The sequence below is a fragment of the Podarcis muralis genome, chromosome 6 (assembly GCF_964188315.1).
Source record: "Podarcis muralis chromosome 6, rPodMur119.hap1.1, whole genome shotgun sequence".
NCBI classification, from domain to species: domain Eukaryota; kingdom Metazoa; phylum Chordata; class Lepidosauria; order Squamata; family Lacertidae; genus Podarcis; species Podarcis muralis.
Genome location: NC_135660.1, coordinates 27,041,060 through 27,068,830, shown reverse-complemented (window position 1 = coordinate 27,068,830; position 27,771 = coordinate 27,041,060). Strand labels below are relative to the sequence as shown.

Sequence of the window (27,771 nt, the reverse complement as noted above, 5' to 3'; positions counted from 1 at the left end):
CACCCCTAAACTAAAATGCATTCTTAACATCATAAAGGTAAAGGTACCCCTGCCCGTAAGGGCCAGTCTTGCCAGACTCTAGGGTTGTGCGCCCATCTCACTTAAGAGGCCGAGGGCCAGCACTGTCCGGAGACACTTCCGGGTCACGTGGCCAGCGTGACAAAGCTGCATCTGGCGAGCCAGCGCAGCACACGGAACGCCGTTTACCTTCCCGCCAGTAAGCGGTCCCTATTTATCTACTTGCACCCGAGGGTGCTTTCGAACTGCTAGGTTGGCAGGCGCTGGGACCGAGCAACGGGAGCGCACCCCGCTGCGGGGATTCGAACCGCCGACCTTTCGATTGGCAAGCCCTAGACACTGAGGCTTTTACCCACAGCGCCACCCGTGTCCTTAACATCATACTACCCCTAATTAAGGGACGCGGGTGGCGCTGTGGGTTAAACCACAGAGCCTAGGACTTGCTGATCAGTAGGTTGGCGGTTCGAATCCCCGTGATGGGGTGAGCTCCTGTTGCTGGGTCCCTGCTCCTGCCAACCTAGCAGTTCGAAAGCACGTCAAAGTGCAAGTAGATAAATAGGTACCGCTCCGGCGGGAAGGTAAATGGCGTTTCCCTGTGCTGCTCTGGTTCGCCAGAAGCGGCTTAGTCATGCTGGCCACATGACCCAGAAGCTGTACACCGGCTCCCTCGGCCAATAAGGCAAGATGAGCGCCGCAACCCCAGAGTCGGTCACGACTGGACCTAATGGTCAGGGGTCCCTTTACCTTTCCCCTAATTATGTCAGTTCCACTGAAATACTTCCAAGTTTTGAGGATGAGGATGCAGTATATTTGAAACAGTGGTTTCCATACATGCTGCTTTCATATATATCCTTCAGCCTCCTCTCTATTGCCAACCTATTTGTCTCCTTCAAATCTGAACCCCAAGGACCTCGTTATTCTCATATAAAATGGCTCTTGTTTGTCAAGGAACAAGCAAAGGATGGGACAAATTCTAAATGAGCATTATTTTGTCGCGTCCCCTCCCTCCCGCTTTTCCATGACGAACACCCCCACAACTCCTGCTCCCAGAAATATATCGTGGTGTTTCCCCCCCTTTTTTTGAAATCCCGCTTTCGGTGTAGTTCAAATCCCTGCTCTGGAGACTTTCGTCGGAGCCTGCAAGGAGCGGACGCTGAGGGGCAGAGGCGAGCTGCGTTTCAGCTGCCGCGGCTTTCTGCTCGACTATGGCCGCGCTTTGTGTCTCGCTACCGGGGTTTGGGTTTTAACTGACGAAAGCGAGCCGCCGAGGCTTCACTTCTCACTCATGTTCCATTGGTCGTGCTCGCTGACCTGACAAAAGCGATCGTGGAAAGCAGCGCCACACACTAAGAGAGATTTATTTTATATATATATATATATACATGGCCCCTTTCTGGCATTCTCACAAAAACTGTTTTCATAAGTGAAGATTCCCCAGGAAGCCCCCTTCCCTCCGCCCCTCTCGCTCCCCTCACTACAATAAAGACAACATGGCGGACCAGCGGCGTCTCCCGGGTTAAAACCCCCCCTCTCCCTCACAAATCAGTAACAGGCACTCCGGCCGGCGGCGGGAGCTTATATAGCCTTTCTCGGAGGGAGGCGGGGGAGGGGCGAGTAGGAGGGGTGGGGGTGGGGAACGGAGATAGAACCAATCCATTTTTCATTCCGTGTTGTTCGCGCGCTCGCGCTTCCCAGGCCCCGCCCTCTTTCTCCCTTCTCCACCATCCCCCTCAAAAAATAAAAAAAAATGCCTCCCGGCTCGCTTGGCTCCGCCTCACTCCCAACAATACTTTCTTGTCACCGAACCGGCCTGGCCGGCTGTGCGCCCGCGGCGGCCCTCTCCCTCTCCCCAGGTGCGTTTTGTGGTAAATAGGACCGCGAGAGCGCACCACCGCCACCTTCCCAATCACGCGCCTCTCTTGGCAGGCGCGCGCCGCGAACAACAGTGTTGGCGGCGGCGGCGGCGGCGCTTATTGTTGTAGCTCCTCCCCCCTGGAGGGGGGCGGGGCGGCCCTGTCCGGCAGGCTCGCGGCGGCTGCGGCGCCGCCCCTTTACCTCCCTCCCCTCGGTAACTTGGCTCCCTTTTATCGGGCGAGCCTCGCGCCGGAGAGTTTATTGGTGCCGGAGCCGCAGCGCGAGGAGCAACGGAGCGCGCGGGGGGCGGGGGAGGCGGCGGCGGCCGCCGCGAGGGGGGTTTGCCCCGCCGGCTGGTGGGGCCGGCCGGCCAGTGGGTCGGTCGCCGGCGGCGCTGACGGACGATGCTCCGTCTGGTGTCGCTGAAGTTGGGGCGCCTCTACCGCTACGTGAAGCTGGCGGTGCTGGGCGTGCTGGCGGCGGCGCTGGCCCTCAACTCGCCTTCGCTGCTGGCCTCGCTGCAGCGCAACGAGCTGGCCGAGCGGCGCTTCCTGCAGCTGAACAAGTGCCCGGCCTGCTGGGGCACCAGCTGGTGCCGCAAGTTCCTCAACGGGCAGCTGCGCCTGGAGAGCTGGGGCCGCCTGCGCCTGCTCGACTTCCTCAACGTCAAGAACGTCTACTTCGCGCGCTACGGGGAGCCCCGCGAGGGCAGCCGCCGCGTCGTCCTCAAGCGCCTGGGCTCCGCGCGCGAGCTGGCCGACATCGACGCCAAGATCTGCCGGCGCGCCACCGGCAGGGGACGCTGCGACTTGCTCCAGGCCCTGCACGCCACCGAGTTCGCCAGCATCAACGGCGACGTGCGCCTCCTCACCCCCGACGTCGTGGAGGGCTGGTCGGACCTGGTGCACTGCCCCTCGCAGCGCCTCCTCGACCGCCTCGTCCGCCGCTACGCCGAGACCAAGGACTCGGGCAGCTTCCTGCTCCGCAACCTCAAGGACTCGGAGCGGATGCAGCTCCTCATCACGCTCGCCTTCAACCCGGAGCCCCTCGTGCTGCAGGTAAGAAGGCGACGCCTCCCCTCCCCATCCTCGCTAGACCGCGTGGCCCCGCCGTATAAGCGGGATCGCACGGAGCGCTGTGCACTAGATCGCCGGCACTGTGCCTGCTTAGGGTTCGCGTGCGAACCTCCTTTTTCTGGATCAGGCCACGGTCGATCTAGTCCAGCATTGGGTCAATCCCACGATCTCTAGAGATGGAGACCACTTCCTCCCTGTGCGCTGCTCCTAAAAATGTGTGTGTGAATCCTTTCTGAAGCACTTGCGCAGAAAGAGATGTTTTAACAAAGTCCTATAAGTACATTTAGGAGACCGACACGTGTATTGTGTCCCAAGCTTCAGCAGACTCGTTAAGATGCCACAGGGGTCTTTGTTGGTTTTAAAGCTGCGGATACTGTCTCCCAGTGAACACTCTTTCTTCATTGTATGATTTTAGAGCATTAGCTGACATGCAGGAAGGCTTGTAAGTGTGAAGGACTTACAATAGAATTTGTACGTTTATTTATTTAAAAAAATTGCTTTCAGATGTTGCTGTTTTCAAATTTCCTCCGTGTAGCCTAAGCAAATAGATACAAAATAGATTTGCATTCCTGTACAATCAGCCATACAAAATCAGCTGAAGTTGGACAGTTGAGCTCTGTTGTGGATTGGGCTGTGTAGTGTGTAGCTCCTTAAGCCCTTTTCCAGGACTGCCAGTAGCCATGAGAACAGAGGAAAGCAAACACCCATGCACTAACAGCTGGGGTCCTCAGTTGTCTGCAAAAACTAGTCAGGACTTTCCCTGAAAACATATACAACCAAAGTAAAGCCCAAAGCTGCAGTGGAATAAGTTTTAACGTTTCAGAATAAGTGTCACTGAAATCATTGGGACTTAACTCAAAAACTAATCATGCATATGAGATGAGTTCAGTGTTGTCTTTTAAAATTAATTTTAGGAACTGAGCATACACAACAGCTGCTTATTGCCTTCTTCGGGTGCTGTTAGAGGAATAGTAAAATTGTTACCTCTTTCCCCATTGTAGGTTAACCTATATTTAAAAATTCAACAATAAAAGTAGGGGTGCCTTTATTCATAAAGTACATATGGTGCTACATTTTACATTATTCTGTTCTTTTGCTGATTTATTTAGTAACTTTTGTATCAATCTCTGTTTTTACTTTGTCTCATTGTGATAGTGGCAAGCGAGTATCTCTATCTTGTTTCTTTAATTTTTAAAAAGGTCTTCCACCTTTTGGTGAATTTTCTTTCATTTAGTCATTGAAATTGCTGTTTGTCAGAATGAAGACTTGTTGGCACTGTAATGAAAGTCAACAACACTCACTGTTTTCAGTAATTTTAACCTAGCATTAATGTTTGTTAGACCATTAAACGTAAAAATCTGTTGATCATTTTTGACCAGTTTGATTATTTCAGATTTGCTCTAGATATCTATCAGAACAATGTTATGAGGACAGTGCCATATTAAAACTTGGACTGGCTTGGTTAAGAAAAAGTATGTTTTTATTTAATAGTCAACAGTAAAAGAAACTTGGACCTGGCATTGTAGCCTAACAATCTGGGACATATTAATATATTTATGCCATCTCTACACCAGCTCACATGTTAATGGTATAATTTTTTCATGAAGGCATATTTCAGCTGAACAGGTTATCTTAAGCCCAAATATTGGTATGATGTTTCATTATAAATACAGGTGCCTTCCTCAAGAATCTTCTAAGTGCCTTCCATGAGCAATGTAATGTTTGCATAAAATAAGTAACCTTGAATTACAACTGCTCTTATCTTTGCTAAAAAAAAACAAAAAACAAATATTTCCCAGCCCTGTTGGCAAATATCAATAAATATGCTAAAGGAACAGTTGAGTTGCGTCCACAAACAGTTGAGTTGCGTCCACAAACTAGAATGGTTGTCAAAGAAGTATCAAATAGACTATTGGAACAGCTGGTGCTCTCTTGAACTGTTTAGTGACTTGGTATGTACCAGCTGGTTATGTCTTTAAAGTTTCTTAAAGGATGGCTATTAACTTGAAATCTAGACAGTTTCCCCCCAAAGATAACTGACATGAAGGTTTTGACTATTATGGCTTCAGTTGCAGCTTTCTATGAAAAGTGGGTTGTCTATGCTTTTTCTCTGTTAGAATTTCACATGGCTTCTGTTCATGGATAATAAATTGATAAAGCATGTTTGTAGGTGAAGAGAATGTTTAATATAAATACAGTTTAAAGAAGAGTGGCATGTCCTTCACTAAACAGAATGGTATAAAAATGTGCTGCACCACTTAGAATATATTTTGCTGAGAAACTAATAAAACACTGCATATAAAACAGAACAACATAGATCATGCTACAGTTGGTGTGAATATAATTATTGGTTACAAAGTGCTTGATGTACAAAGTGCTCTACAATTTGTAAACAGCTCTGTAAGATACCTAGACTAAGATATAATCACTTCCTGAGTCTGAACTTTATTTGGTGGAAATTCACTGTGAGTCTTCCCTTTTGAAAATGTAATTCTCTTTCTGTAGCACAACTCTGGTTTGTAAGGAGGTTAAACGTGAGTTAGAAGATGTACACATATTGGATATTAGGCAACCAGCCCATAATTGATTTAGTAATGTCATATGTCAGTGACTAAATTATATAATTTAGTGAAATCTCTCAGTTAGCTCAAGCTCTCCAAAGTCCATGAGTAAAAGTTTCATTTAATCATTGCTTGCTACTTTAAAAGGCGGCTTGCTACTTTAAAAGGCGTATGAGACCCATGTTGGGCAAAATATTCCTGCATTGCAGGGGGGTTGACTAGTTGACTCTCATGGTTCCTTTCAACTCAACAATTCCGTGATTCTCAAATTTCAACTAATGTGCATTGGTCACTAGGTGCCAATTATAATACTAGCAGTACAATCCTATGCATGTATAAGTCTCATTGACTTCAGTGGAATTGTTTCAGGTAAACATGTAGGTTTGCAGCCCAATATACATAAGTAGTAGTTCTTCCATTAGCCCTTTTCGTGGGTGGATTTTAAGAACAAGTTTTCTATTCTGTCACCAATTATGTGCAATATCAGTTACGACATTCATTTAATTAATATCCAAATTATGACTCAGCAGTTGTTGTAGCTCATAGTTCTCTTCCAACCACCACTGCAAAAAAGTCTAGTCGCTTTCAAATATTTCCAGGGTTCACTTCTGATCTGCTGAAATCCTGCTAAAATTCATAGTGTAGTTCATTTAAAGACCCATTGCTTGTCAGATAAACATACTTTTAATAGGTGTGTAAGTTGGCACTGTTTGCATTACAAGAGCTAGCTAATGTCAAAGACTTTCTGTTCGACAGATACTTAGTAGTATGTATTGTTTAAATAATGTAACTGGCACTGATAAAAAGCTAAGGTAAAAATCTTGATAACCCTGGATTAATATAAGAGAATGGTGATGATTAAGGAGCAAGGTGAATGTGATTCACATGTTAGATATTGTGATCAGACTAAATGATGCATGACTGGGTGCTAAATAGAAGGCTGATCTTTGATTTTATAATGGGAAATGTGTCTCGAATAATCCACTAAACTGTAGTGATTCTTGGATTATAAGACTTTTTATCAGAGATTGGAAGCTTAGTTTGAAGCCTATTTGGAGTATGGATTACTTGTAAAGTGGCAGTACTTATGAAATGCACATTGCCACAACAGACAGCCTTTATTTTAGCTAGTTTTGAGATTATTTAAGCTTGACCTACATTTGAAGAGATTGTCAAGGCCAGAGGAAAAGCTTTATTACAGAAACATCTTTCAACAGCGTGTCTCATCTGTATCCCTAAGTGTTGAGATAGAAGCTCAGTGCTCTACTTAATTTTACTAATCTGTGTACCTAAATACATTTCATATTTATATTATTCAACAGTATGTACTTCTGTGGGTGAAAACAGCCTGCTACGGGGGTGGACACGACAGTTTAAGTGAGGAATTTGCTGGGTATTCCAATCTAAATGATCAATGACTCACAAGCATCTGCAACAAGGATCTGTAATAAATATTCTGTGACCTATTATAGCTAGGAATCCAAAACTGACATAAAAACACAGTTCTGCTACTATATAGGATTGTAAGTATTTGCTTAAAATTGTACAGGTTTTCTATGAAAAAAGTTTGTCCTTCAATTTGCTGTATTTTTTCCTTGTTCTCTGCAGTCATTCTTCATAAGATCGTGTCCTGTCACAGTGGAAAAGTAATTATGATTTCTTGCTTGAGAACCGTGAATTTGGTTGTCTAGCAAGACAATGTAGGTGTTTCGACTGAGATTTAAATTCCCCAAATAAATTTAAATAGCATTACTGCTACAAGTGCCTTGGAGTACATTTTTAATTTTAAGTTCCTTTCCTTTGACCAAGTGTATTGGCTTGTTATTTTTATTATTTATAATACTCTTGTTCCTGATTTTTCATATTATAAATATGAGGTGTTTCTAGATATCACTAGATATGGGCTTGCAGTTTTTACACCTGATTCTGCAAGCGTAGCTGTCTCTTTCATAATAGTGAGTAATAAATAACTATGATGCTGATTTCATCAGATACCAGTGCTGCTGTAGAACTTAATTTCAAGATTGTAACACTGCAAAGTGTGTTCTACAAGGATGCTTGTTTTAAGGTCAGGTCAACTTTAGTATTGAGCAAGTGTACAACTAGTCAAGCAGGGTAGGTTGATTTGAATCAGCAGTTTTAGAGCTTTATGCCTGTGGGCCTAATTAGGACCTGCCAGGTCTTTGAATTTGGCCACAAAGGTCATTTTGGGCAAGCCACACCCACCCATCAATCATACAGTGTCAGGCATAGATATCTGTTATCTCTAAAGGAAACATTAAATGCTAGGTTTGGAAATAAGGGAAGACCAGCACTGAGATTGGAGATAAACTTTTGCCTGCTCCCATTACAGTTGTGCCTTGGTTCTCAAACTTCTTGTGAGTCGAACGTTTTTGCTCCCGAATGCCGCAAACTCGGAAGTGAATGTTCTGGTTTGTGAATGTTTTTTGGAAGCCAAATGTCTGATGCGGCTTCCACATCTTCTGATTGAGTGCAGGAAGCTCCTGCAGCCAATCGGAAGCCGCGCCTTGGTTTTTGAACATTTTCGGAAGTCGAATAGACTTCCGGAATGGATTCTGTTCGAGAACCAAGGTAAGACTGTACTTTAACTGTGAATCACGCGATGTCAAATGATTGACAGCTAGGCAGCCGTGCTCAGCTGTCAATATGATTCTATGGCTACATCCATTTCTGCATCCCTGATTTAAATTAACAAATTAATCAAACAACTAATATAACTTTTTTTAAAAATAATCTTTGTAATATAGGTATATCCTAAACAGAAGCATATGCTAACAAATTGATATAAATGCAATCATATATTTTATTTACTACCTAGGAAGTAAGCTAAAACTTTTGCTCGCTCAATCTGAGCACTGAAGAAAGAAGCCAGAGAAGAGTGAAGCCCAATCTCCTGAGCAGCATACAACAGCACCCTGCTTGTCCAGGCAGTTGGCATCACACTGGAGTTATGAGGTCATGCAGATGATTTGCTGGATGATCCTTGTGAAATGCAGTACGCTGCCTCTTAGACTTAGAGCTTGAATTTGGTTACTACTCCCTGCTGCTAGGATGCCCATAATAATGCATTACTTGTGCCATATTTACGGAAGTTGATGTCAACAGGCTGATCTGAACATGGCATTAATTTCTTTGGATATAAAAACAATCTTATCAGTCTAGTAAAAAAATGTAGGCTAGTAACTTTTGTAAGCTAATTTAAAAGGTTGCCTATACCATGTGACACCCTTCCTCTCTGTTTTCAGAATGCCTAGTTGCAGCAGAATTGTGTGATTATGCAAACCATGGAATTACCTGCTGCAATTGCTTCTTGCCTTCTTCCCCATCTGTACGTCCCAGCTATATGCTTGCTTGTTTAGTTGGCAAACCCATTTTTTAAACCTTACTTGCCTTCAGGAATCCTTCAAACGCAACAGATAAAAGCTAAATGTCATCAGAACTGTTATTAATGTGAGCCGTGAGCTATGAGCTCTATGCAGATGCAGACTTCTTCCAAGAGAGTTTTCCATTTAAGGTGGATTGTAGTTTTCCTCTGCTCAACACATGTTAAAGCCCCATGCTTGTTAGTTGTTCTTGCCACCTGGCTGAACTGAGCAAAAAAGATTAGGCCTCTGTGGCCATGCAAAGAATGACAATGCTCATTTCGCTGTATTACAAAAGTATGTGGCTATATAAACTCGGCACTGATTCAAAACCCAGGAAATTCCTGGGTGGTTCACCCAGAGCTCCCAGAGCCAAACTGCCAAGCTGTTCTTTGGCATCTCAATTTGTTCCTGGGATTTGTTGCACTTACAATTAAGGAGATGTCCCTAGTGCTGAGTATGCATGATATTTAGCTTACTGCTGCTATTTAATACAATAAACAGAAGAACAATGTGAAACGTACATGTGCTTGCTTGTGCTACTGATGAGTAATTTTAAATATGGTTGTTTCTGAGTTAACAGAGCAGCTGTAGTGTGCATCTAGTTGTTTGGATCTTTCGTCAAATATATATATAGCAGGTAATGCAATGACAATATGCTTGTATTAATATTAGTGTGCTATGGTAATGCCTGAATATGGTACATTGTCTGTGAATAATACCAGTATTTGGCAAGTGGCAATCAACTGTGATCAGCATTGACTTAGCAAATTGGAAGTCTGCAATGGCTTGCTAAGTAGTACAGCGAATCTACCACACTTCTACATCTGGTCAAGTAAAGTAGATGTTAGACCTGCCAGGTGGCTGAATGCACATAATGGTATGCTAACACCTGGTATGCTTTATATTCACTTTCTGTTCTAGAACAATTGTACAGCACTTTTGTACAGAACACAGGTAGCTTTGTGGGAATAATTTGGAATAATTTGGAATTATAATTTGAAAGCAGCAATAATTTGGAATTATAATTTGAAAGCAGTAAAGGGAGCAGGAAGCATGCCATCCAGGCATGCTGGATGCCTATTGATCACACCTGAATAATAGAGGTACTTGGTTTCTTTGCTAGACCTCTGGGACATACAAAAAATGAGACACAGCACCAAGCATCTGGGGACTTTTTGCAAACATCTGAAGAACAGAGCTCTTGATGTGAGAGGGCAATGGTGGGGGAGCCCTTTAATAGGTTAAAGGTAAAGGGACCCCTGACCATTAGGTCCAGTCGTGGCTGACTCTGGGGTTGCGGCGCTCATCTTGCTTCATTGGCCGAGGGACCTGGCGTACAGCTTCCGGGTCATGTGGCCAGCATGACTAAGCCGCTTCTGGCGAACCAGAGCAGTGCATGGAAACGCCGTTTACCTTCCCACTGGAGCGGTTTATCTACTTGCACTTTGACATGCTTTCAAACTGCTAGGTTGGCAGGAGCAGGAACTGAGCAATGGGAGCTCACCCCGTCGCAGGGATTCGAACCGCCGACCTTCTGATTGGCAAGTCCTAGGCTCTGTGGTTTAACCCACAGCGCCACCCAGGGTTAACTAACTTACATCCCTCCAGATGTTGCAGAACTTCAACTCCATCATCCCTGATCACCAACTGTTCTCATGGAGTTTTGTTTTCAAGTAAACTAGTACAGAACCTCTGGGACACAGTGGGGAAAAAACCTATAGAGATTGGAGAGCAAGTGTGGGTGTTTGGTATGTTCATCTAATTGCTTTACTAATATGGCATTTTCATGCAGGTCTCCTAGACAAATTGAAGGACCAAAAGAAGATGCATCATATGCAAAGTGAAAACAAATACATAGTGACAACATCAGTGTGTGCCAGCAGCTCACCAAATCCCAGGCCTGTTTGAAACAAATGTGTTATTTTGCTGGATTGGTGCAGAATTTATAGATATGCAAGATTACACTCTGCCTGTTCTTTAGCACTGGGTGAAAACCAGACCACTGTGTGTTCTCCAACCCACCCCACCCCAGTGTTTGGGGAATCAATGAATAATTCCTTACAGGCAGTGAACACCACTGCCATCTCAGATAGCTAAATGCTTCTAAACCTCACATATTTTTAAGCTGCAAACGTATTTGTGGTTAATATTAATGAAATGCATTTCCCTTTGCAGAGTTTTCCTTCTGATGAGGGCTGGCCATTTGCAAAGTATTTAGGAGCATGTGGAAGAATGGTGGCTGTAAACTATGTGGGAGAAGAACTCTGGAGCTACTTCAGTGCTTCATGGGAAAAACGAGTGGACCTGGCATGGCAGTTAATGGAAATAGCTGAGCAGCTGACAAATAATGACTTTGAATTTGCACTCTACCTCCTTGATGTCAGCTTTGACAACTTCGCAGTAGGCCCTAGAGATGGGAAGGTCATCATTGTGGATGCTGAAAATGTTTTGGTGGCAGATAAAAGGTTAATCAAGCAAAGTAAGTTGGTTTCTTTTTCACCCCCAAGACTGTTGGTTCTTGTTTTGCATATGAATAGTTTAAGATGTCGGTTTTTAAAAATGCTTTATAATTTATCAGTTCAGCTAATGCAGCAGTTAATTATTTAATAACAATTGTAGCAGCTCATATTTGAACATGTTGAAACAAACAAATCCGTTACTACATGGGCGCACTGAACAAACCTGAGCTTGAGTTTTGTTTCATTCTGTACAGGACAAAAAGCTTCTGACAAGTTTATTTAATACATTTTTAATCCCTGTAGCTGGTGGTCACTTTCACAATAAACAGCCAATATTTCATGTGCAAGCTTTATTTCATGTTAGTGGTAAATAGTACACTATTTCTGTAAATTGCCTTCAGACAGACTATTAGGGTATAAAAGAACTTGGGGTAGATTTTCATATTCAGGCTTTAGAATCAGGAAATTCTTTGCTTTCTGGGCTTCTTACTGTTTGTTCTTTTTATGCATTTCACAGATAAACCTGAAAACTGGGATGTTTGGTATGAAAGCAAGTTTGATGACTGTGATAAGGAAGCTTGTCTTTCTTTCTCAAAGGAGATTTTGTGCACTCGTGTCACTGTGGACCACAACTACTATGCTATTTGCCAGAACCTTTTATCAAGACATGCCACCTGGCGTGGCACTTCTGGAGGTCTCCTTCACGATCCTCCAGCTGAAATTGCCAAAGATGGTCGACTTGAGGCCTTGCTGGATGAGTGTGCCAACCCAAAGAAGCGATATGGTCGATTCCTAGCTGCAAAAGAATTACGCGAATACCTTGGACGACTAAGTAATAATGTGAGGTAGTTCATAGTGGCCAGAAACTTTGATCCTGGGGAAAAGGCACATGGAAAAAAAATAAGTTATGGACATCAAAGAAAAACTTGTTACTGGTATATGGGGAATGCTCTGTATAAACAGGCAAGGTTACATATCCCACTGCAACCTGAGCTACTTTTGACTGGGTCAGATGACAAGATTGACAGCTTAAGTGACTCTCATCCATAGGACTTAAATCTGAGATAGTTCCACAATTTTGTGAAACTGATGACATAACTTGGAAAGTCAAGTTATATTTGCCTGTTTTAAAGGCTTTTATTTCTGATGTCATTGTCTCTCTCTCTCTCTCTCTTTCTCTCTGCCCCTCCCATGCATACAACTTACTAAACTGGTATTTGCATACATACTGATAAGCCCTAGGTCTCTCTCATAGTTCTAAAACTAGTAGGTCTTTGTTTGAATACTGTGCACTATTTGAGTACAGGATTCCTCTGCTTATTCTAATGCTGAGTTCTTTCCACTGTTTCTTACTGTTTGTATGCCTTATTAAGGATATGCTTATAAAAGCAGTCTTAAATATTGCGTGGACATAACCATTACATTTGAATTCTTTGTAATTCTACTGCGGGTAATGTTTCACAAGATTAACTGTAAAATTCCATCTTTATTCCATTAGGTGAAAATAATTATTCAGCAGGGAATCATGATCTGAGAACTAATGAAGATAGTTGGAAGTTTGGAGTAAAGCAGTACAACTAGTTAAAATGAAGACAAAATACCATTTTGCTAGTATAGTAAATCATAAGCCAAAGAAAATGGTTGTGCGTCTCTAGTCACCTAAATCTGTACTGTAGTGACACTAATCCATTGACTTAGATTTCAGTGGGTTTGTAGATCATTCTTTAGGAGAAACTTTGCTACTAGTTAAGAGCTTAGGAAACTCCACATGTGAATGAGAAAATGCCTAGCAGGCTAGCATTTGTTCTGCATTATTCACAGTTCTGCTGAATTTGCAATGTGATGATGTTTACGGAACTTTCAACCGTAGGGTTGGCTATTTAATAGTACTCATGTTTACTGTAGAGGCCTTGCATTGCATTAAGTCTTTCAGTTCAGTCTTGTAATGGTTACCGTACACCTGAAATTGCTCCCACAGATTGGAACCTGAATGAGAAATTGGATCACTGCTAAAATTAATTCCCATCCCCCTGCCTCTTTTAAAGCTTGTTTTCCTTTTCTTTGCACATGGTAGCAATTGCAGAGGTTCTCATGATTGGAGTGATGAAATTCAAAAGCTTCTGGTTATAGGAAGTGACTGACTAGCTACAGTTTTTGTTTTATATTTGCTAAGCAGATTTATATACCGCTTTAACAAAAGATTACAGAAGCGGTGTACAATACAAAATTCAATATACAATACAAAATTCAATATACACTAAAAACTACAAAAAACAAAGGGGGGTACACTTAAGAAAAAGCATGTGGACAAAAAGGTCTTAAGCAAGTGTCTAAAATTGACAGACAGTTCCATAGTGGAAGTGCTTCAACACTGAAATCTCTGCTTCTGGTGTTCTTAGAGCAGACCTCAGGAGCAAGAAGCACCATTGAGAGTGCTTTTCTTTATGACTGCATTGACTGGGGTGGAATAAGAGGGGTTTCCACATTCTGAGAACTATCAGTTTGGTGTTGAGAAATTCATCTGGACAGATGGAGCAAAGCAGTAGAAAAGGGATGACAAAACCATTCTGTTTCAAAACTGTGAAAGCATGCTGATTACCCCAGAAAGTTTGAAATGATTTTTTCAAATGTCATTTTTATTTGGTGCGCGTAGTCCTAACATACAGCTGCTCATTTTCATATTGTGTTTCTATAATGTAAATTTATTCCAGTTTGTTCTTGGGCTGTTCCCTGCTGGAATAATTCTTCTTGCTGTGGGATCCCCTTTCACCTTTGATATTATGGCACAACCCCATAGCACATTAGGCATGTTCGAGTCCTACAGAAATGATTTCAATTTAATTGTGTTTTTATCCCATTTAATTCAGAAAGCATAATTTTGGCTGGTTTTTTTCCTGGATTCTTTTGCCTGTAGTCACATAGCATTTATGTTGGCTTTATTTTGATTCAATTTGCGAGGAAAACCTAAATGTGAGACTAAACACTAGCCTGCCATGAAAAGCCTTTTAATCTCAATATTAATTTAATACCCACAATTTCTGATGAATGAGATGGATGATTGCTGTAGGCTTTAAACAACACACACACAAAAAACAAACCACTGCCAGCTATTGAGGCAGTTCGACTGCCAAATGTTCCTTGTGAGGTTGGGGTTGGAGTCCATGGTTCCCCCTTGGAAAATGTGCTCTTGAAGCAGGATTCCAGTGACAAAAGGAGTCCACAATTCTCAGTCTACAGGGAAAACACCTATGTGGAAAGCAATAAGTTTCCTTCAATTTGCACCTATCAAGTATTTATTGTACAAGGACAATTTATATTTTTAGTCATTACCCACGAATAATGGTGAAATATTTTTTGAATGAGATGTTTGGGGTTTGTATGTGCATAAAAATTGTCTTTTGTACTGTAAGTTACTGTTTAATTTGATTATCAAAACTGTCTCCTGTGCCTTTATACTAAGGTTGTTTTTACAACTTCTCTTGACTATTAATAAAAAAGTACTTTAAGAAAATTTTCTTGACCATGTTTAAACGAACACACTTTTTTGATACCACAGCTTTGTCTGCAGCTATTGGCCCCTGATGGGTAAATGAAGCCCCTATATTCTGAGGCAGTATGTCACTGATTACTACTAGTTTTAGGGAAGGCATAAGGGCTGTTGCCTGTTTGCTCCTTTGGGGGGTTGAAGAACACATGAGCTGAGTTGCTGGATAGGGCCCATCTAATCCAGCAGGTTGTTCAGTGGCCAACAAAATGCCTATGAGAAGGTTGCAAGCTTCCATTGGCATAAGACTCTGGCCACTTTAGGACATGGGATAGTTGAATGGGCTGCTCTTTTTATTATTTGTAGGTTGAATATTAATCTTATTAATTTGAATAACTTTAGTTAGGATGGGGCAACACTGGGGGGGGGGGGCAGGGACCTCAGTATTATGGTGGTACTGCATCTATTGATCATAGATAGGACTAATTCTGTTTCACAAAATATTTCTCTATGGCTGCTTCTATTTGTATGGATTCAGTATAACTGAGAATTGCAAGGAACTGGAGGATTGCCTAAGCAGAAGATGGCTATTTTGACAATTTCTCAAAAATCCTTATTCCTTGAGAGATAATTCACACCTGTTCATAATATACACATAATATATATAATGCAAAAGAATGTCCAAAATACTTGTTTGCCTTTTGTCGATGTTCTATTAGTGTTTCAGTTAGGACAAATTTGTCTTGATCCATTGAAGTGGGGTCAGTGTTTTACTGAGTTAGAAAATATATATCTTTTGGATGTAGTCAAGATGGCCAGATACATCCTGCCAATTGAGTGTGTGATTTTGAGCTCAGTTTTGAAATTGCCCTAGTATTTGTGGCTTCAGAAAGTGGAAAAAAAGTTAAGCCAAACTCTTTACAATTTTCTATATTTGGTTTTAGGTGGAAAGCATGCAAGAAGTTTTGATATGCTACTCTAGACCACATGTTGAAGTGTCCCAGAAGTCATAAGCTAACTAATTTGCCAAATGCTTATTAGCTAATGGTCTGTCTGATGGTCTTGAAACTAGCTATTGCTTTTTCTAGCTATTTCTCACTTCATTTTTTGGCAAAAGGTTTGCTACCCCCTGCAGCTGCTCAGTCTCATAGAACAATGCTGATTGAAATCAATTATAGGAGTTTGACTCCTCTGCATGCTATATTCAGGATGAATGGCAGTTGTAGAATAGTCACCTTAAAGAGAAACATGTTCTTAACATCAAGGCAGACTCTGATCATTGCTTTACATGACCTAACCTTTTACTTATGTCTCATTCTCTACACACCCACAAAAATGCATCAAAGCCAAAACCATAATTAGATGTGGGTTGAGAACTGGCATTGTGCAAGGAACATTTTAGCATAGTACTGTACAAGTATTTTGAAAACAAAAGTTGTTGGGAAAACCAGAGAGTTCTCTAACAATGCCTGCCTTTTTTTGCACCAGCACTGAAGTCTACGAAGTACCGTAATGAGCTAGAGGCCAACTGGCAGACGTACTTTGGATTCTTTATTCTGGAAGGACTATGGAAATAATATTCTATCTTCTTGGGCTCACAGTTTGCCTTTAAGCCAAGCCCTTAGAATATGGGGTCCACTTCTTAATCTCCCCCCCCTCCCTCAAATTTGTCTATTTTTTAAGGATAGAAAATGGTGGACATGCTTTGGTGTGACTACTCATTATTTTAGGACACAGCCCAGCTATGGGTCATATATTTTGGCCTGACATGTTAATAGCATGTTTAGACCTCATTCTTAAAAAACAAACAAACCCAAAAACAAAAAAACACCCATGCCTGCATCAAACCAGGCACTGTGGGTTAAAATATTTTATCTGTACCATGTCCCTGCTGAAAATTGCTCCTAAAGCTGCTACTTGCTACAAGAAGCATATTTTGAAGGAGGGTTAATTTGGTAAGGAATATTATTTAGAATAAAAGGGTTAAATCTCCCATCTGGATCAGGGCAACTTTCATTCTTGAGTTTTAAAATCTTGCCAACTTAAATTAGAAAATTGGGGTTTGGAACGTCTGGATTTCTCTGGACATTACCAGGATTTCAAAGGCAGAATTGATGTCTGGGGGGAATTTCCAAAATGTGGCGCTTTGTCCTGGATGTTAAGCAAGTCAATAGAAAAATCACATCATTATTTTTTTTGGCATCTTTGTAAAATAAAAGCTCAACAACCTTGGGGTTTGTACAATAAAGGCCCAACAACTTTCGAGTTTTCCTTAAAAAAAGCTCAACAGTTTTTTTGGGGTTTCCTGCCTCTTACTTTTGGAAATATGGCAATGCTACATAAAGTCAGATAAGGGTTTGGGGTTTTTTAAAGTGACAAGCTTGTAATTGGAGTACTTCCAATTGTTTTGAAATTTCAGAGGGATAAACCTGTTTCAATGCCAGTAGTACATGTGAAAAAGGTCTAGGGGTCTTAGCAGACAACAATGTTAAATGCCAAGAGAAGGAAGGAAACTAATAGGAAAGAACTCTTATAGGATTTAAAAATGGGACAAGCCAGGTGTCCCACATCTTATATGTGTACAGCTAGTCATTCCTGCCTAAGTGTAGAACTCAACATTTTGTTTCAGCCCAGTTCCCCAATCTGCTAAGGTCATCTTGAATCCCGATTCTGCTTTCTGCGGCATTAGCTATTTGATCGATATGCTGTTCCATTATAGTAAAATCAAACTTCAATTGCTGGAGGAAATTGCTCCTTTTTAAATGCTGCCATTTAGATAATAACAGTTCTTTTCGCTCCTCATCTCAACACATTACATAGCAACAAACCTGGGCTTGCCACTGTGTGCACATTCAACAAGCAACCACAGCCCAAGACCAGCTGCCGACCAAGCCTATCTGTATAATATGTGTGTTTTTGAATACTCATTTTGTCAGTTATGTTCACGCCTTACATTTTTAGTTTTGCACCGAAGAATGTAATGTTTGACACCAAAGGACCAGATTTCATATTACATTAATAGTGTGTTGAAACATGCTGAAGACCAGCTTCCAAAACTAGAAACAGGAAAAATGCACATAAAATTACCAAGAGTTCCACATCTAAAAATGAAATATTATAATAAAATCAGCTGGAATTATGCCCTAAAGACTTGTTGAAAAAGCCAAAGCTTTGTGACTGCTGATTGATGTTTTCATGCTATGCTTCTTTCGCTGCAGTTGCAATGTGGAACAGAGATGTTGCATCCAGCCTAAATCATTTACATTGAATCTGGACTTTCCAGACTGAGACAGGAAAATTTATCTGTAGCAATCTTCCATGCCACAAGTGCAGTGGAAAATGTACCTTTCCCTGTTGTAAAAAAGAAAGACTAGAGTCTCAGTAGCCCAAATTCTCCGTCATGTTCTGTGCGAAATCCCAAGAAACAACAGAATGGTAAGGAAGGGGCTTGGAGGGAAGTTGGAGTCCACATACAGACAGTGAGGCACTTTTGTTACTCTGCACATTTTTAGGTCTTGCCCTGCTTACTGCTGGAGTGCAGCTCCTGACAGATTCCCACAGAGGTAATTTAAACCTTGGGCTAAAAAAGGTTCCCCAACCCCATACCCTCCAACATTTCTCTGATGAAAACAAGGAAGGCCCATTCCATAATGATAATTTTACTATTTATACCCCACACATCTTACTGGGTTGCCCCAGCCACTCTGGGCAGCTTCCAACATATACAAAAACATAATAAAGCATTAAACATTAAACATTAAAAAGCTTCCCTATACAGGATTGCATGCAGATAGCTCAGGGGTTGGATAACTCCATACCCACTAACACAGGCACATCCAACAGGTAGACATTTCTCCAATGAAAATAGAGACATCCTAAGGAAATGTGGATCACTGCAGATGGTGACAGCAGTCACGAAATTAAAAGATGCCTGCTTCTTGGGAGAAAAGCAATGACAAACCTAGACAGCATCTTAAAAAGCAGAGACATCACCTTGCCAACAAAGGTCCGTACAGTTAAAGCTATGGTTTTCCCAGTAGTGATGTATGGAAGTGAGAGCTGGACCATAAAGAAGGCTGATCACCAAAGAATTGATGCTTTTGAATTATGGTGCTGGAGGAGATTCTTGAGAGTCCCGTGGACTGCAAGAAGATCAAACCTATCCATTCTGAAGGAAATCAGCCCTGAGTGCTCACTGGAAGGACAGATCCTGAAGCTGAGGCTCCAATACTTTGACCACCTCATGAGAAGAGAAGACTCCCTGGAAAAGACCCTGATGTTGGGAAAGATGGAGGGCACAAGGAGAAGGGGACGACAGAGGACGAGATGGTTGGACAGAGTTGTTGAAGCTACCAGCATGAGTTTGACCAAACTGCAGAAGGCAGTGGAAGACAGGAGTGCCTGGCGTGCTCTGGTCCATGGGGTCACGAAGAGTCGGACATGACTAAACAACAACAAAGGAAATGTGGGACATTGTGGGTTCAAATCAGAAAGTGGGATGGCTTCTCTAAATCAGGGACATCCCTGGAAAATAGAGACACTTGGGAGGGTCTGCAAACCTAACATAAGCTTGTCATCTTTTAAAAATGTGTTATTGTGGTTACCCATGCTCAAAGGGTGTAGCAGAAAAAGAGAAGATAGCAGTGTAGGCCCGGCCACATGACAAAGTGTGGAAACAGACTAAATAAATGTAGGAAACAACAGGTTATTTTTCTGGAGCTCATAATACAGTATTAAGTAGCTTAAGGACTGGTAGCACAGTAAATATTTACACTCTGACAATGTCTTATGGTGAGACAGATGCCTTATTCCTCTCACACACATGCTGCCACATTACTGCAGAATTCCAAGTGTAAAACAACATCTAAGAACTAAATTATCCATTAATTTTGGAGTGATACCCTGAGGCAGGGGTGGGGATGAAGGTTTTTAGCTCATCATGGAAAGTTCTTTTTTAACTGAGATTTCACAAATGAGTTAAAGCCTCTCAGTGACAGTTCAGTTCACTGATGACTAATGCATCTGTTCTGCCATTCGTCTGGGAAATTTATTTTGTCAAAAGCAGGGACTATTATAGCATATGTGCATTTAAAATGCTGGTTCTTTTGCATAAGTGAAATTATTCCCCTGTCTTTTGCACCTAGGGATAACAAAAAATAGAGCATTTCTTTTTCTCAATGGGGGAAAAAAGCACCTATTGTGACAAATGTCCCTGCATTAAAAGCTTAATCGCAGGGTTCTGAAAACTTGTGTGAAAGTGATATTTTATGTATTGTCATGTAGAGTTACTAAGAATAGGTGATTAGATGTTATAGTGATTTCCAGTTTTTTCTTTAAGGGAAAACATTGTATAAATGCTGCATTATCTCTTTTTCAAAAACTCTCCTCTCTACTCAGAAATGTGAGTCAGAGCATCCTTAAAAACATTAAGCTAACATGTACATGGATTAATGCACTGGTACATATTAGCCTTTACAGAAAATTCAAATGAATGTTCAAGACAAGCCCTGGTGAAGCACATTAAACATTCAAATCTCAAACTGTGTTTTGACACACCAAATAATACTGTGGTTCAGGGATGAGGGACCCTATAGCCCTCCAGTTGTGGTTGAATTCAAACTCCTGTCAGTCCAAGCCGGCATGGCTGATAGTCATGGCTGATGGTAGTTGTAGCGTCACAATGTCTGGAGAGTCACAGATCTCCAGCCCTGCTCTAGTTTCTTTGCTGAATCATGGCGCTTCTTGTGTACCTTGTCATAATTATAGTCTCCACCTCAAGTTACGTCACTCATCGGTTACCTCAAGTGACTTTACCATTTCTTTTGGATCCTCTTGAAATGCTTGCTTCCATTGATTTCCTCCAAGGATTTGAGGCAGAATAAACATCAAACATGGGACGTGGGTGGCGCTGTGGGTTAAAGCCTCAGTGCCTAGGACTTGCCGATCGAAAGGTCGGCGGTTCGAATCCCCGCGGCGGGGTGCGCTCCCGTCGTTCGGTCCCAGCGCCTGCCAACCTAGCAGTTCGAAAGCACCCCCGGGTGCAAGTAGATAAATAGGGACCACTTACTAGTGGGAAGGTAAACGGCGTTCCGTGTGCTGCGCTGGCTCACCAGATGCAGCTTGTCACGCTGGCCACGTGACCCGGAAGTGTCTTCGGACAGCGCTGGCCCCCGGCCTCTTAAGTGAGATGGGCACACAACCCCAGAGTCTGTCAAGACTGGCCCGTACGGGCAGGGGTACCTTTACCTTTACCTTTAAACATCAAACATACTGTAAAACAAAGAATATTGAGAAACATGCTTTTGAAATCTTTCCATTAAACAGAATTGCTTACGCAGAGCTTCCAAGGAAAACACAAGGCCACACAGACTAATATTTCAGAATCAGATCTGTTGTCATGTTTGGGGGGCTCAGTTTGTTTCCTCACCCCCTGTTCCTTTGTGTCTTCCACTTGCCGCAGCCTGGTTAACTTTAAGATGTAGGACTCTTCCTTCCTGCCACTGCCAGGGTTATAAGCAACCTTGGCCAGCCTGAGGGAAATAGCTCAGTGGTAGAATAATTGCTTGCATGCCAAAGGTCCCAAACTAGCCCAGTGGTTGATGAACTTCCCGCCTTTGTGGAACACTTTCTCTTATGTGCCAAAGAATCCCTGGAAGACCCCTGGAATTGCACAAATGGTATTGGGGCATGCTGTAATTTTATTGATGTGTTTTGTGCTTGTGTATTGATCTTACTAAAGGATTTTATTATTGAGTTTTAGTATGTCAGCCACTTTGAGCCCTGGAATATAAAACCCATACACACTGGACTATAACACCCATCCACACCCACACCCATCCACACACCTAGGGGGAGTGCCTATTTTACACAGGTCACTAACCAACCCTGCAGAAGGAGCTGGGCAGATCTGTCATTGAGTTTCTCTGTTTTCCATTTCTTTCCATTTCATTCAATCTTACATTCATCTCTCTTCCTCTCCACATCAGTTTGTGAATTTATTTCTCTAAAGCCCTTGAAAATTGTATGCATTTTCATGAGTGTTTCAACTAATAAACAGATTTTTGCAAGCTAGTGTCCCTAATATAATGCATTTTGTACATTTTTTTCACCAGTATATGCATTCTTGTGCACATGTACCCCCAAATAAATGTTTTATTATACACATATTTTTGACTGGAGAACTATTGTTTTATTGTGTGATTTTTTGTTTTTGTTTGGTGAAATCCATAAAAGAGCAAGTTTCAAAGGATATCTATTTTGATTAGTGCATTAGTTTGGAAACTATTAAAATCTGAACTAAAAATATTTCTGCACATCCAGAGAGCGGGCTACGGAACACACTCGACACTTCTCTGTGGCTGCTCATCTTTGGATTAGTAGTTGTAGATTAGTACCTTTCAATGAAACTTATATTGTATTTATTATGATTACAGTGGTACCTCTAGTTACGAACTAAATTCATTCCGGAGGTTCTGAACAGTTCTGAAACTGTTCTTAACTAGAGGTGTGCTTTCGCTAATGGGGCCTCTTGCTGCCGCTGCACCACCGGCACACAATTTCCGTTCCCATCCTGGGGCAAAGTTCTCAGCTCGAAGTAACTCTTCCAGGTTACTGGAGTTTGTAACCTGAAGCATTTGTAACCTAAGGCGTTTGTAACTCGAGGTACCACTGTATTACATTTATATCTCTGTTTCCTTCCATGATGCAACTCAAAGTAGCATGCATAGGATTCTCAGCTGGTCTCCCATCTGAGAACTGATCAAGTGCAGGCCTGCTTAGCTGCAGCAAGGGTTTTCCATTATGTGCCTTTAAGACCATTCATTGATAACCCCCCAATAAGCTTCCATAGATCCCGGGACACATTTAGAAAGTCACTCATGTATGTAGCTTGCCTGCAGTTGCTCTGCTGCAGCACATCTCCTTCTGATACACTTTCATGTGATGTTGACAAACAAATAAAGCAGATATAACTCAACTAGAACTTTAAAATTGACTAGAACAAACAAGCAATGGCCAATGGCGCATGCCTTTCAAACTGGATGGAATTGGTCTGTGGCAGCTTTCCCCAACCTGCTGCCCTCCAGAAATTATTGGATTCCCTTCAGACCCAGCCAGCAAAGCCAATGCTCATGAATGATGGGAGCTGTAGTCCAACAGCATATGGAATGTATCAGATTGAGGCTGGCTGATTTGGTTAGCAGGCTGCTGCCGACAGCAACCTATGAGATGCTTTGTTCCAATATTGCCAATGTGGTTTTAAAATGGCTTCAGGGCCAGTTTCCTTAGCAGGTAAAGTCAGGAGGCTAGAAGCATCATGGAAAAGATGTCAAAATAATAATGTCACAAGTTATGCGCACAAAACACAGCTTAGATAATGCAATCCAATCAAGAGTCTAAACTTAATTATACCATCCAAAGATTTGCAAAATATCAAATGATCTGCGTGAAAGAAACTAAGGATATCCTGTTAAGGCAGATACGTGCCTCAGTGCCCCATCCTGTCAGGACTATACTATGCTATAGGAAACGGCAAGGCTGCCCAGAAATGATGCCTTCCTTATCCAATCAATTATGGGATTTGCTTCAATGATTTTGACCAGTAAGTTACATAAACTGGGCTCCAGTGCCCATTTGTTTGTTCCATTTGCAAGAAGTTTTACAAAAGCAGGGATAGTAAAACATTTCCAGCAGTTGCACTGACAGTGGCCTACAGTGGCATATGGTCAAGTTTGAAAATGCATATTTTGCACAGCTTTATAGATTTATTTATTTTTTGACCAGACAAATATTTCAAATACCCAGATTGTTCGAGCTTCCAGCTATCAAAACCAAAATGCTATATTTATATGTGGAGCTTCACGGGGTAGCACGTAATGAATTACACAGATCAATTTGCGAGACTGAAATATTCTCTAAACTTCAGACAGATGGGTTACAAAAATACTTATTACCATTATCGTCATCATTATTAACTTCATTAGATCCACATTGGATGGCCAAGCTGCCAACCCCCTCTCCTTCCCAGCTTCACTCACTTAGGGCACTACTATCTCTTGGAAGGCTTCTGTATGGGGTAGAGAGGGTAAGACAGTGCTATCAGTAGTAGTTGGGCAGCTAGCGACAAGTAGGCCTGTGGGAAAATATTCTGCTTGTAGGTTTTCCATAAGAATCTGGCTGGTCATGTTAGATACGGGATGTTGGCATCAACGATCTAGCAGGGTTGCCCTTGGGGATATTTTTTTTCAGTCTTGCAAGTTGTGAGTCACTTGAGCATCTTCTAAGATCTGAAGCCACAAATACCAATGCATAGCAACTAGTGTTGTTTTTGAAAGCCATCCCTCTTAATGCCTTATATTCTGCCAATTTAAACATTTCTGCTATGAAATTTTCTACCCCGTGTTTCTGGAAGTCTGCCAGTTCCAAGGCCAGGCAAGAGAGCAGAAGTTTGTCCAGAAGTTTGTCACTCCATCTCCTACTGAGTTTAAATCCCAATCAAAGGCCTCGCTGTTTACTATTGCACTGGGTTGATAGTTGATATTCTCTGTGAGATCGGGATCCTTTCCCAGCAAATATGAGCTTTGATTCACTTTCTTGAATGGCATTACAAATTACACAGTTGATAGCAAGGTGACTTTTTACATTTATTCTTTTAGTCTAGTTAAGATCATTTATCTTTCTATCCTATTCTTTCTTTATTTCTAACACTGGAATCTTTATTCGGTTCAGGGAATAAATTAATCATCTCAGGCTTTAATTGATTGATTCATGGTCAGTTTTAGAGCTAAAATGTTAAAATGTGAAACTGCAAGTTGAGGGTGCCCTTGTTTGTTTTGAGGCTGTTTTGGTTCTAGGGTGCTAATGTAACAGGGGATGAAAGAGTAATATGGTATACAGTGGTACCTCAGGTTAAGTACTTAATTCGTTCCGGAGGTTTGTTCTTAACCTGAAACTGTTCTTAACCTGAAGCACCACTTTAGCTAATGGGGCCTCCTGCTGCTGCTGCGCTGCCGGAGCCCGATTTCTGTTCTCATCCTGAAACAAAGTTCTTAACCTGAAGCGTGTGTAACCTGAAGTGTATGTAACTTGAGGTACAACTGTATTGGTGGGTTTGTTTGTTTGTTTCCTTCTTAGCAAAATAAAATTAAAAATGTATTTTCATTTGTTGTTAGCCAATAAGTAAACAGGTGTTACCCCTACCCCAGTATGGGATAATTCTGTTATCCCAAGGGACACTGATGCAGTTCTGCCCCTGTACCACAGGTTTTTTGGAACACTGTGGACTCTTTCCATTGGCTTGTATAGGAGAAGACATAGATCAACATGGAAAACAGTTTTGATCCATCACCCAAATCACTGTAATTGGAGTGCCCTAAAAAACCCACAATTCACTCGGATTAAAAGCTAGACGTGTCAATCAAAGTGAATGATCTCCCCACCCCCTTCTTTCAAGCTCTGGGCATTTCCCCAGTCAGTTTCATTTCTCGGGGAGGGGGAATAAACAATAGCCATGCATTTTATTTTATTATTGGACAGCTAGGGTCACAGAGGAAACTGGAAGTATTGGGAGTCCCTGATCTACCTTGAGATGCCTTATTAATGGGGAGATCTGACTTGAGAATATGAGAACCTCGAATTAACCCTGATTTGCCATGTAATTCTGAGTTACAAACAGGACCAATGTGCACCCTTATTGCCCTTTATATTATCAAACAGGTAATTCACCCCACTTCTTGCCTGCCAGTGTTAGGCCCCTTCTCACACTCTCTCCAAGGATCATCCTTGGGCAGGGGGTTATCCAATATCCTCAGAACAAAGGACTTTGTGAGCTTCACATCCAAACAGTAGCTCTCTAGGAATACTATGAGCTCAGTGTCTTTCTCCAAGGGAAACCAGATTTGACACCACATCTTCACTGTCCCTCAAGGTGAGAGCAAGTCCCCAGAGATTAATGGGCCAGTAAGATAGTCTCAAAAGGGGAAGGGTGATTTGGGAAGATGGCCCATTTTTTTCCTTTTTTCTGTGCTTTGCATGAAGCATTTTTAGAAGGGGTTTATTGAAATGCAATTGTCAAACAATGGAAACAACAGCTGATATATTGACAAAGTCCTTGTCAAAAGAAAGTTTTGAAAAGTTATGTGCTAAATTAAATTTGATTAATTCAAATTAGGCACAGTAAGAAGGGGATTGTTAGAAAAACACTGGGGCCTAATTGGAATAGTAGAATGTCTGGCATCTGGTGGGCGGAGCTTTTGTGTTGTGCTCTGGAATTGGCCCCTCCCTTCGGGTGTTCAGTTCAGTTCAGTTAGAAAAACCAGTTATCATTCTTGCCTCATTCTTATCTCATGATGCTGTTTTAGTTTCTCTCAGATAGTATGTTATTGTGTTACAATTTTCTTTATTATTAAAGCTTTGTTTGACATATACATGAGCCGCTTACTTTGCTAAATGAAAAGAAACTCTGCTGAAGAATGGTGAAATATCCTAAACTGGGTGAGTTATATTCCTAATTTTACAGGAGGATTCTTTTTTTTAAAAAATCAGCCCCCACCCTCCACAACACTTTTACTTTTATACAAAGCTTTATAATTATTGTAATTGGTAGATATTTGCTTATTGAATGGTGCCTTGAGCTCCAGTTATGAGGAAGAGTTGGTTAAAATGTTTATTAATTGTTGATATTATAGGGAATTGCACAAATGCATTATTATTATTATTGTTTTCATTTCTATACTGTTTTATATTTTTAAGAAAAAAATCTCAAAGCATTTTACAACCTACATTAAAACATCAAATAAAACAGTCCAGAACAAAACATTACTGAAGAAAATCAAATATAAAGATATATCCAAAGCAACATAATTAACAAGAAACAAAAATATTATCCTAAAGATTTCAAAAAACAAAGAAATACATTTCAAAGGTCAGCTACAGAATGCACATTTAACACAGCATGTTAACAAAAAAAAAACCCCTTAAACATTTCAAAAGAAAATATGACTCAAGGAGGTCAAGTATAAAATGCACAACAGTATAATTAGTCTTTTTAACTATCTTTTTAAAGAATTGTTTTAATTTATTTTGACTATGACAGACCAACACGGCTACCTACTTGAATCTAGCATAATTAGCAAGAGAATAAAATATTATCATAAGCATAGAACATACCTGCTGCTGCTGCTGCTGTTGTTGCTGATCCTGCCAGTGGTGGTTCATTGCAGGTGGTGGCTGTGGAAGCTCAGGCCCAGTGACCTGACTCTGCACTAAGAGACAGCCAAGATGGCATCTAGCCTCATCAGCAGCCTCAGCTTTTGTAGCTTAATCACCCCTTCCTTGTGTGCACCCTGCACTGCCCCCAAATCTGTTCCAGATTTAGGGGATGCTTCGGAGAAGAGGAGTGGAAGAACAACCTGTTGTGTGATGAGAGATAGGTTTAACACTACATTGAATACAACCCTATATTAATTAAGTAGCAGTATTATATTAGTGTAATAATAAATCCTGTGACGTAGGTTAAGTTTGCACAGAATGACTGGTCCATCCAAACTCACAATGTGACCTGAACAGGGCTCATTGCAACATGGATATTCCAACTCTTCTCAGTGCAACATTTTACTCCCCGTAGCACACCAGCTATTTTTTGTGCTTTTGTTTCCCTTGAGCAATAAATCTGAGCACATCTACTGTGTTTTGTGTTGCTACAAAATCAGAGCAAACTCTTTTCTGCTAAAAACGATTTGTCTGGAATAAGTTTAAAAACTAAATGGAAGGTTTGGGCAAAGAAGGAGGTAGCTACCAAACGAGATTTATCATTTGCAGTCATGAGTAATATGCAAGTCTCTTTAGCAATTCTTCTGAGTGGAAAGGATTATATAGTGTTTGTGCTCCAGACTTGAATGTAGTGCTTCAGTTCTCCCATAATTTCTGATGCTGGAA

The 27,771-nt window shown here is 41.6% G+C and overlaps 1 protein-coding gene across 1 annotated transcript; it reads left to right on the top strand.

Moving 5' to 3' along the window:
- The first annotated feature begins 2,015 nt into the window (after nt 1–2,015).
- On the top strand, nt 2,016–12,922 carry DIPK2A (divergent protein kinase domain 2A). The gene is made up of 3 exons (XM_028731222.2): nt 2,016–2,930; nt 11,071–11,374; nt 11,872–12,922. The coding sequence occupies exons 1-3, from the start codon at nt 2,277–2,279 to the stop codon at nt 12,201–12,203; spliced, it is 1,290 nt and encodes a 429-aa protein (XP_028587055.1). The 5' UTR covers nt 2,016–2,276; the 3' UTR covers nt 12,204–12,922.
- The last annotated feature ends 14,849 nt before the right edge of the window (nt 12,923–27,771 follow it).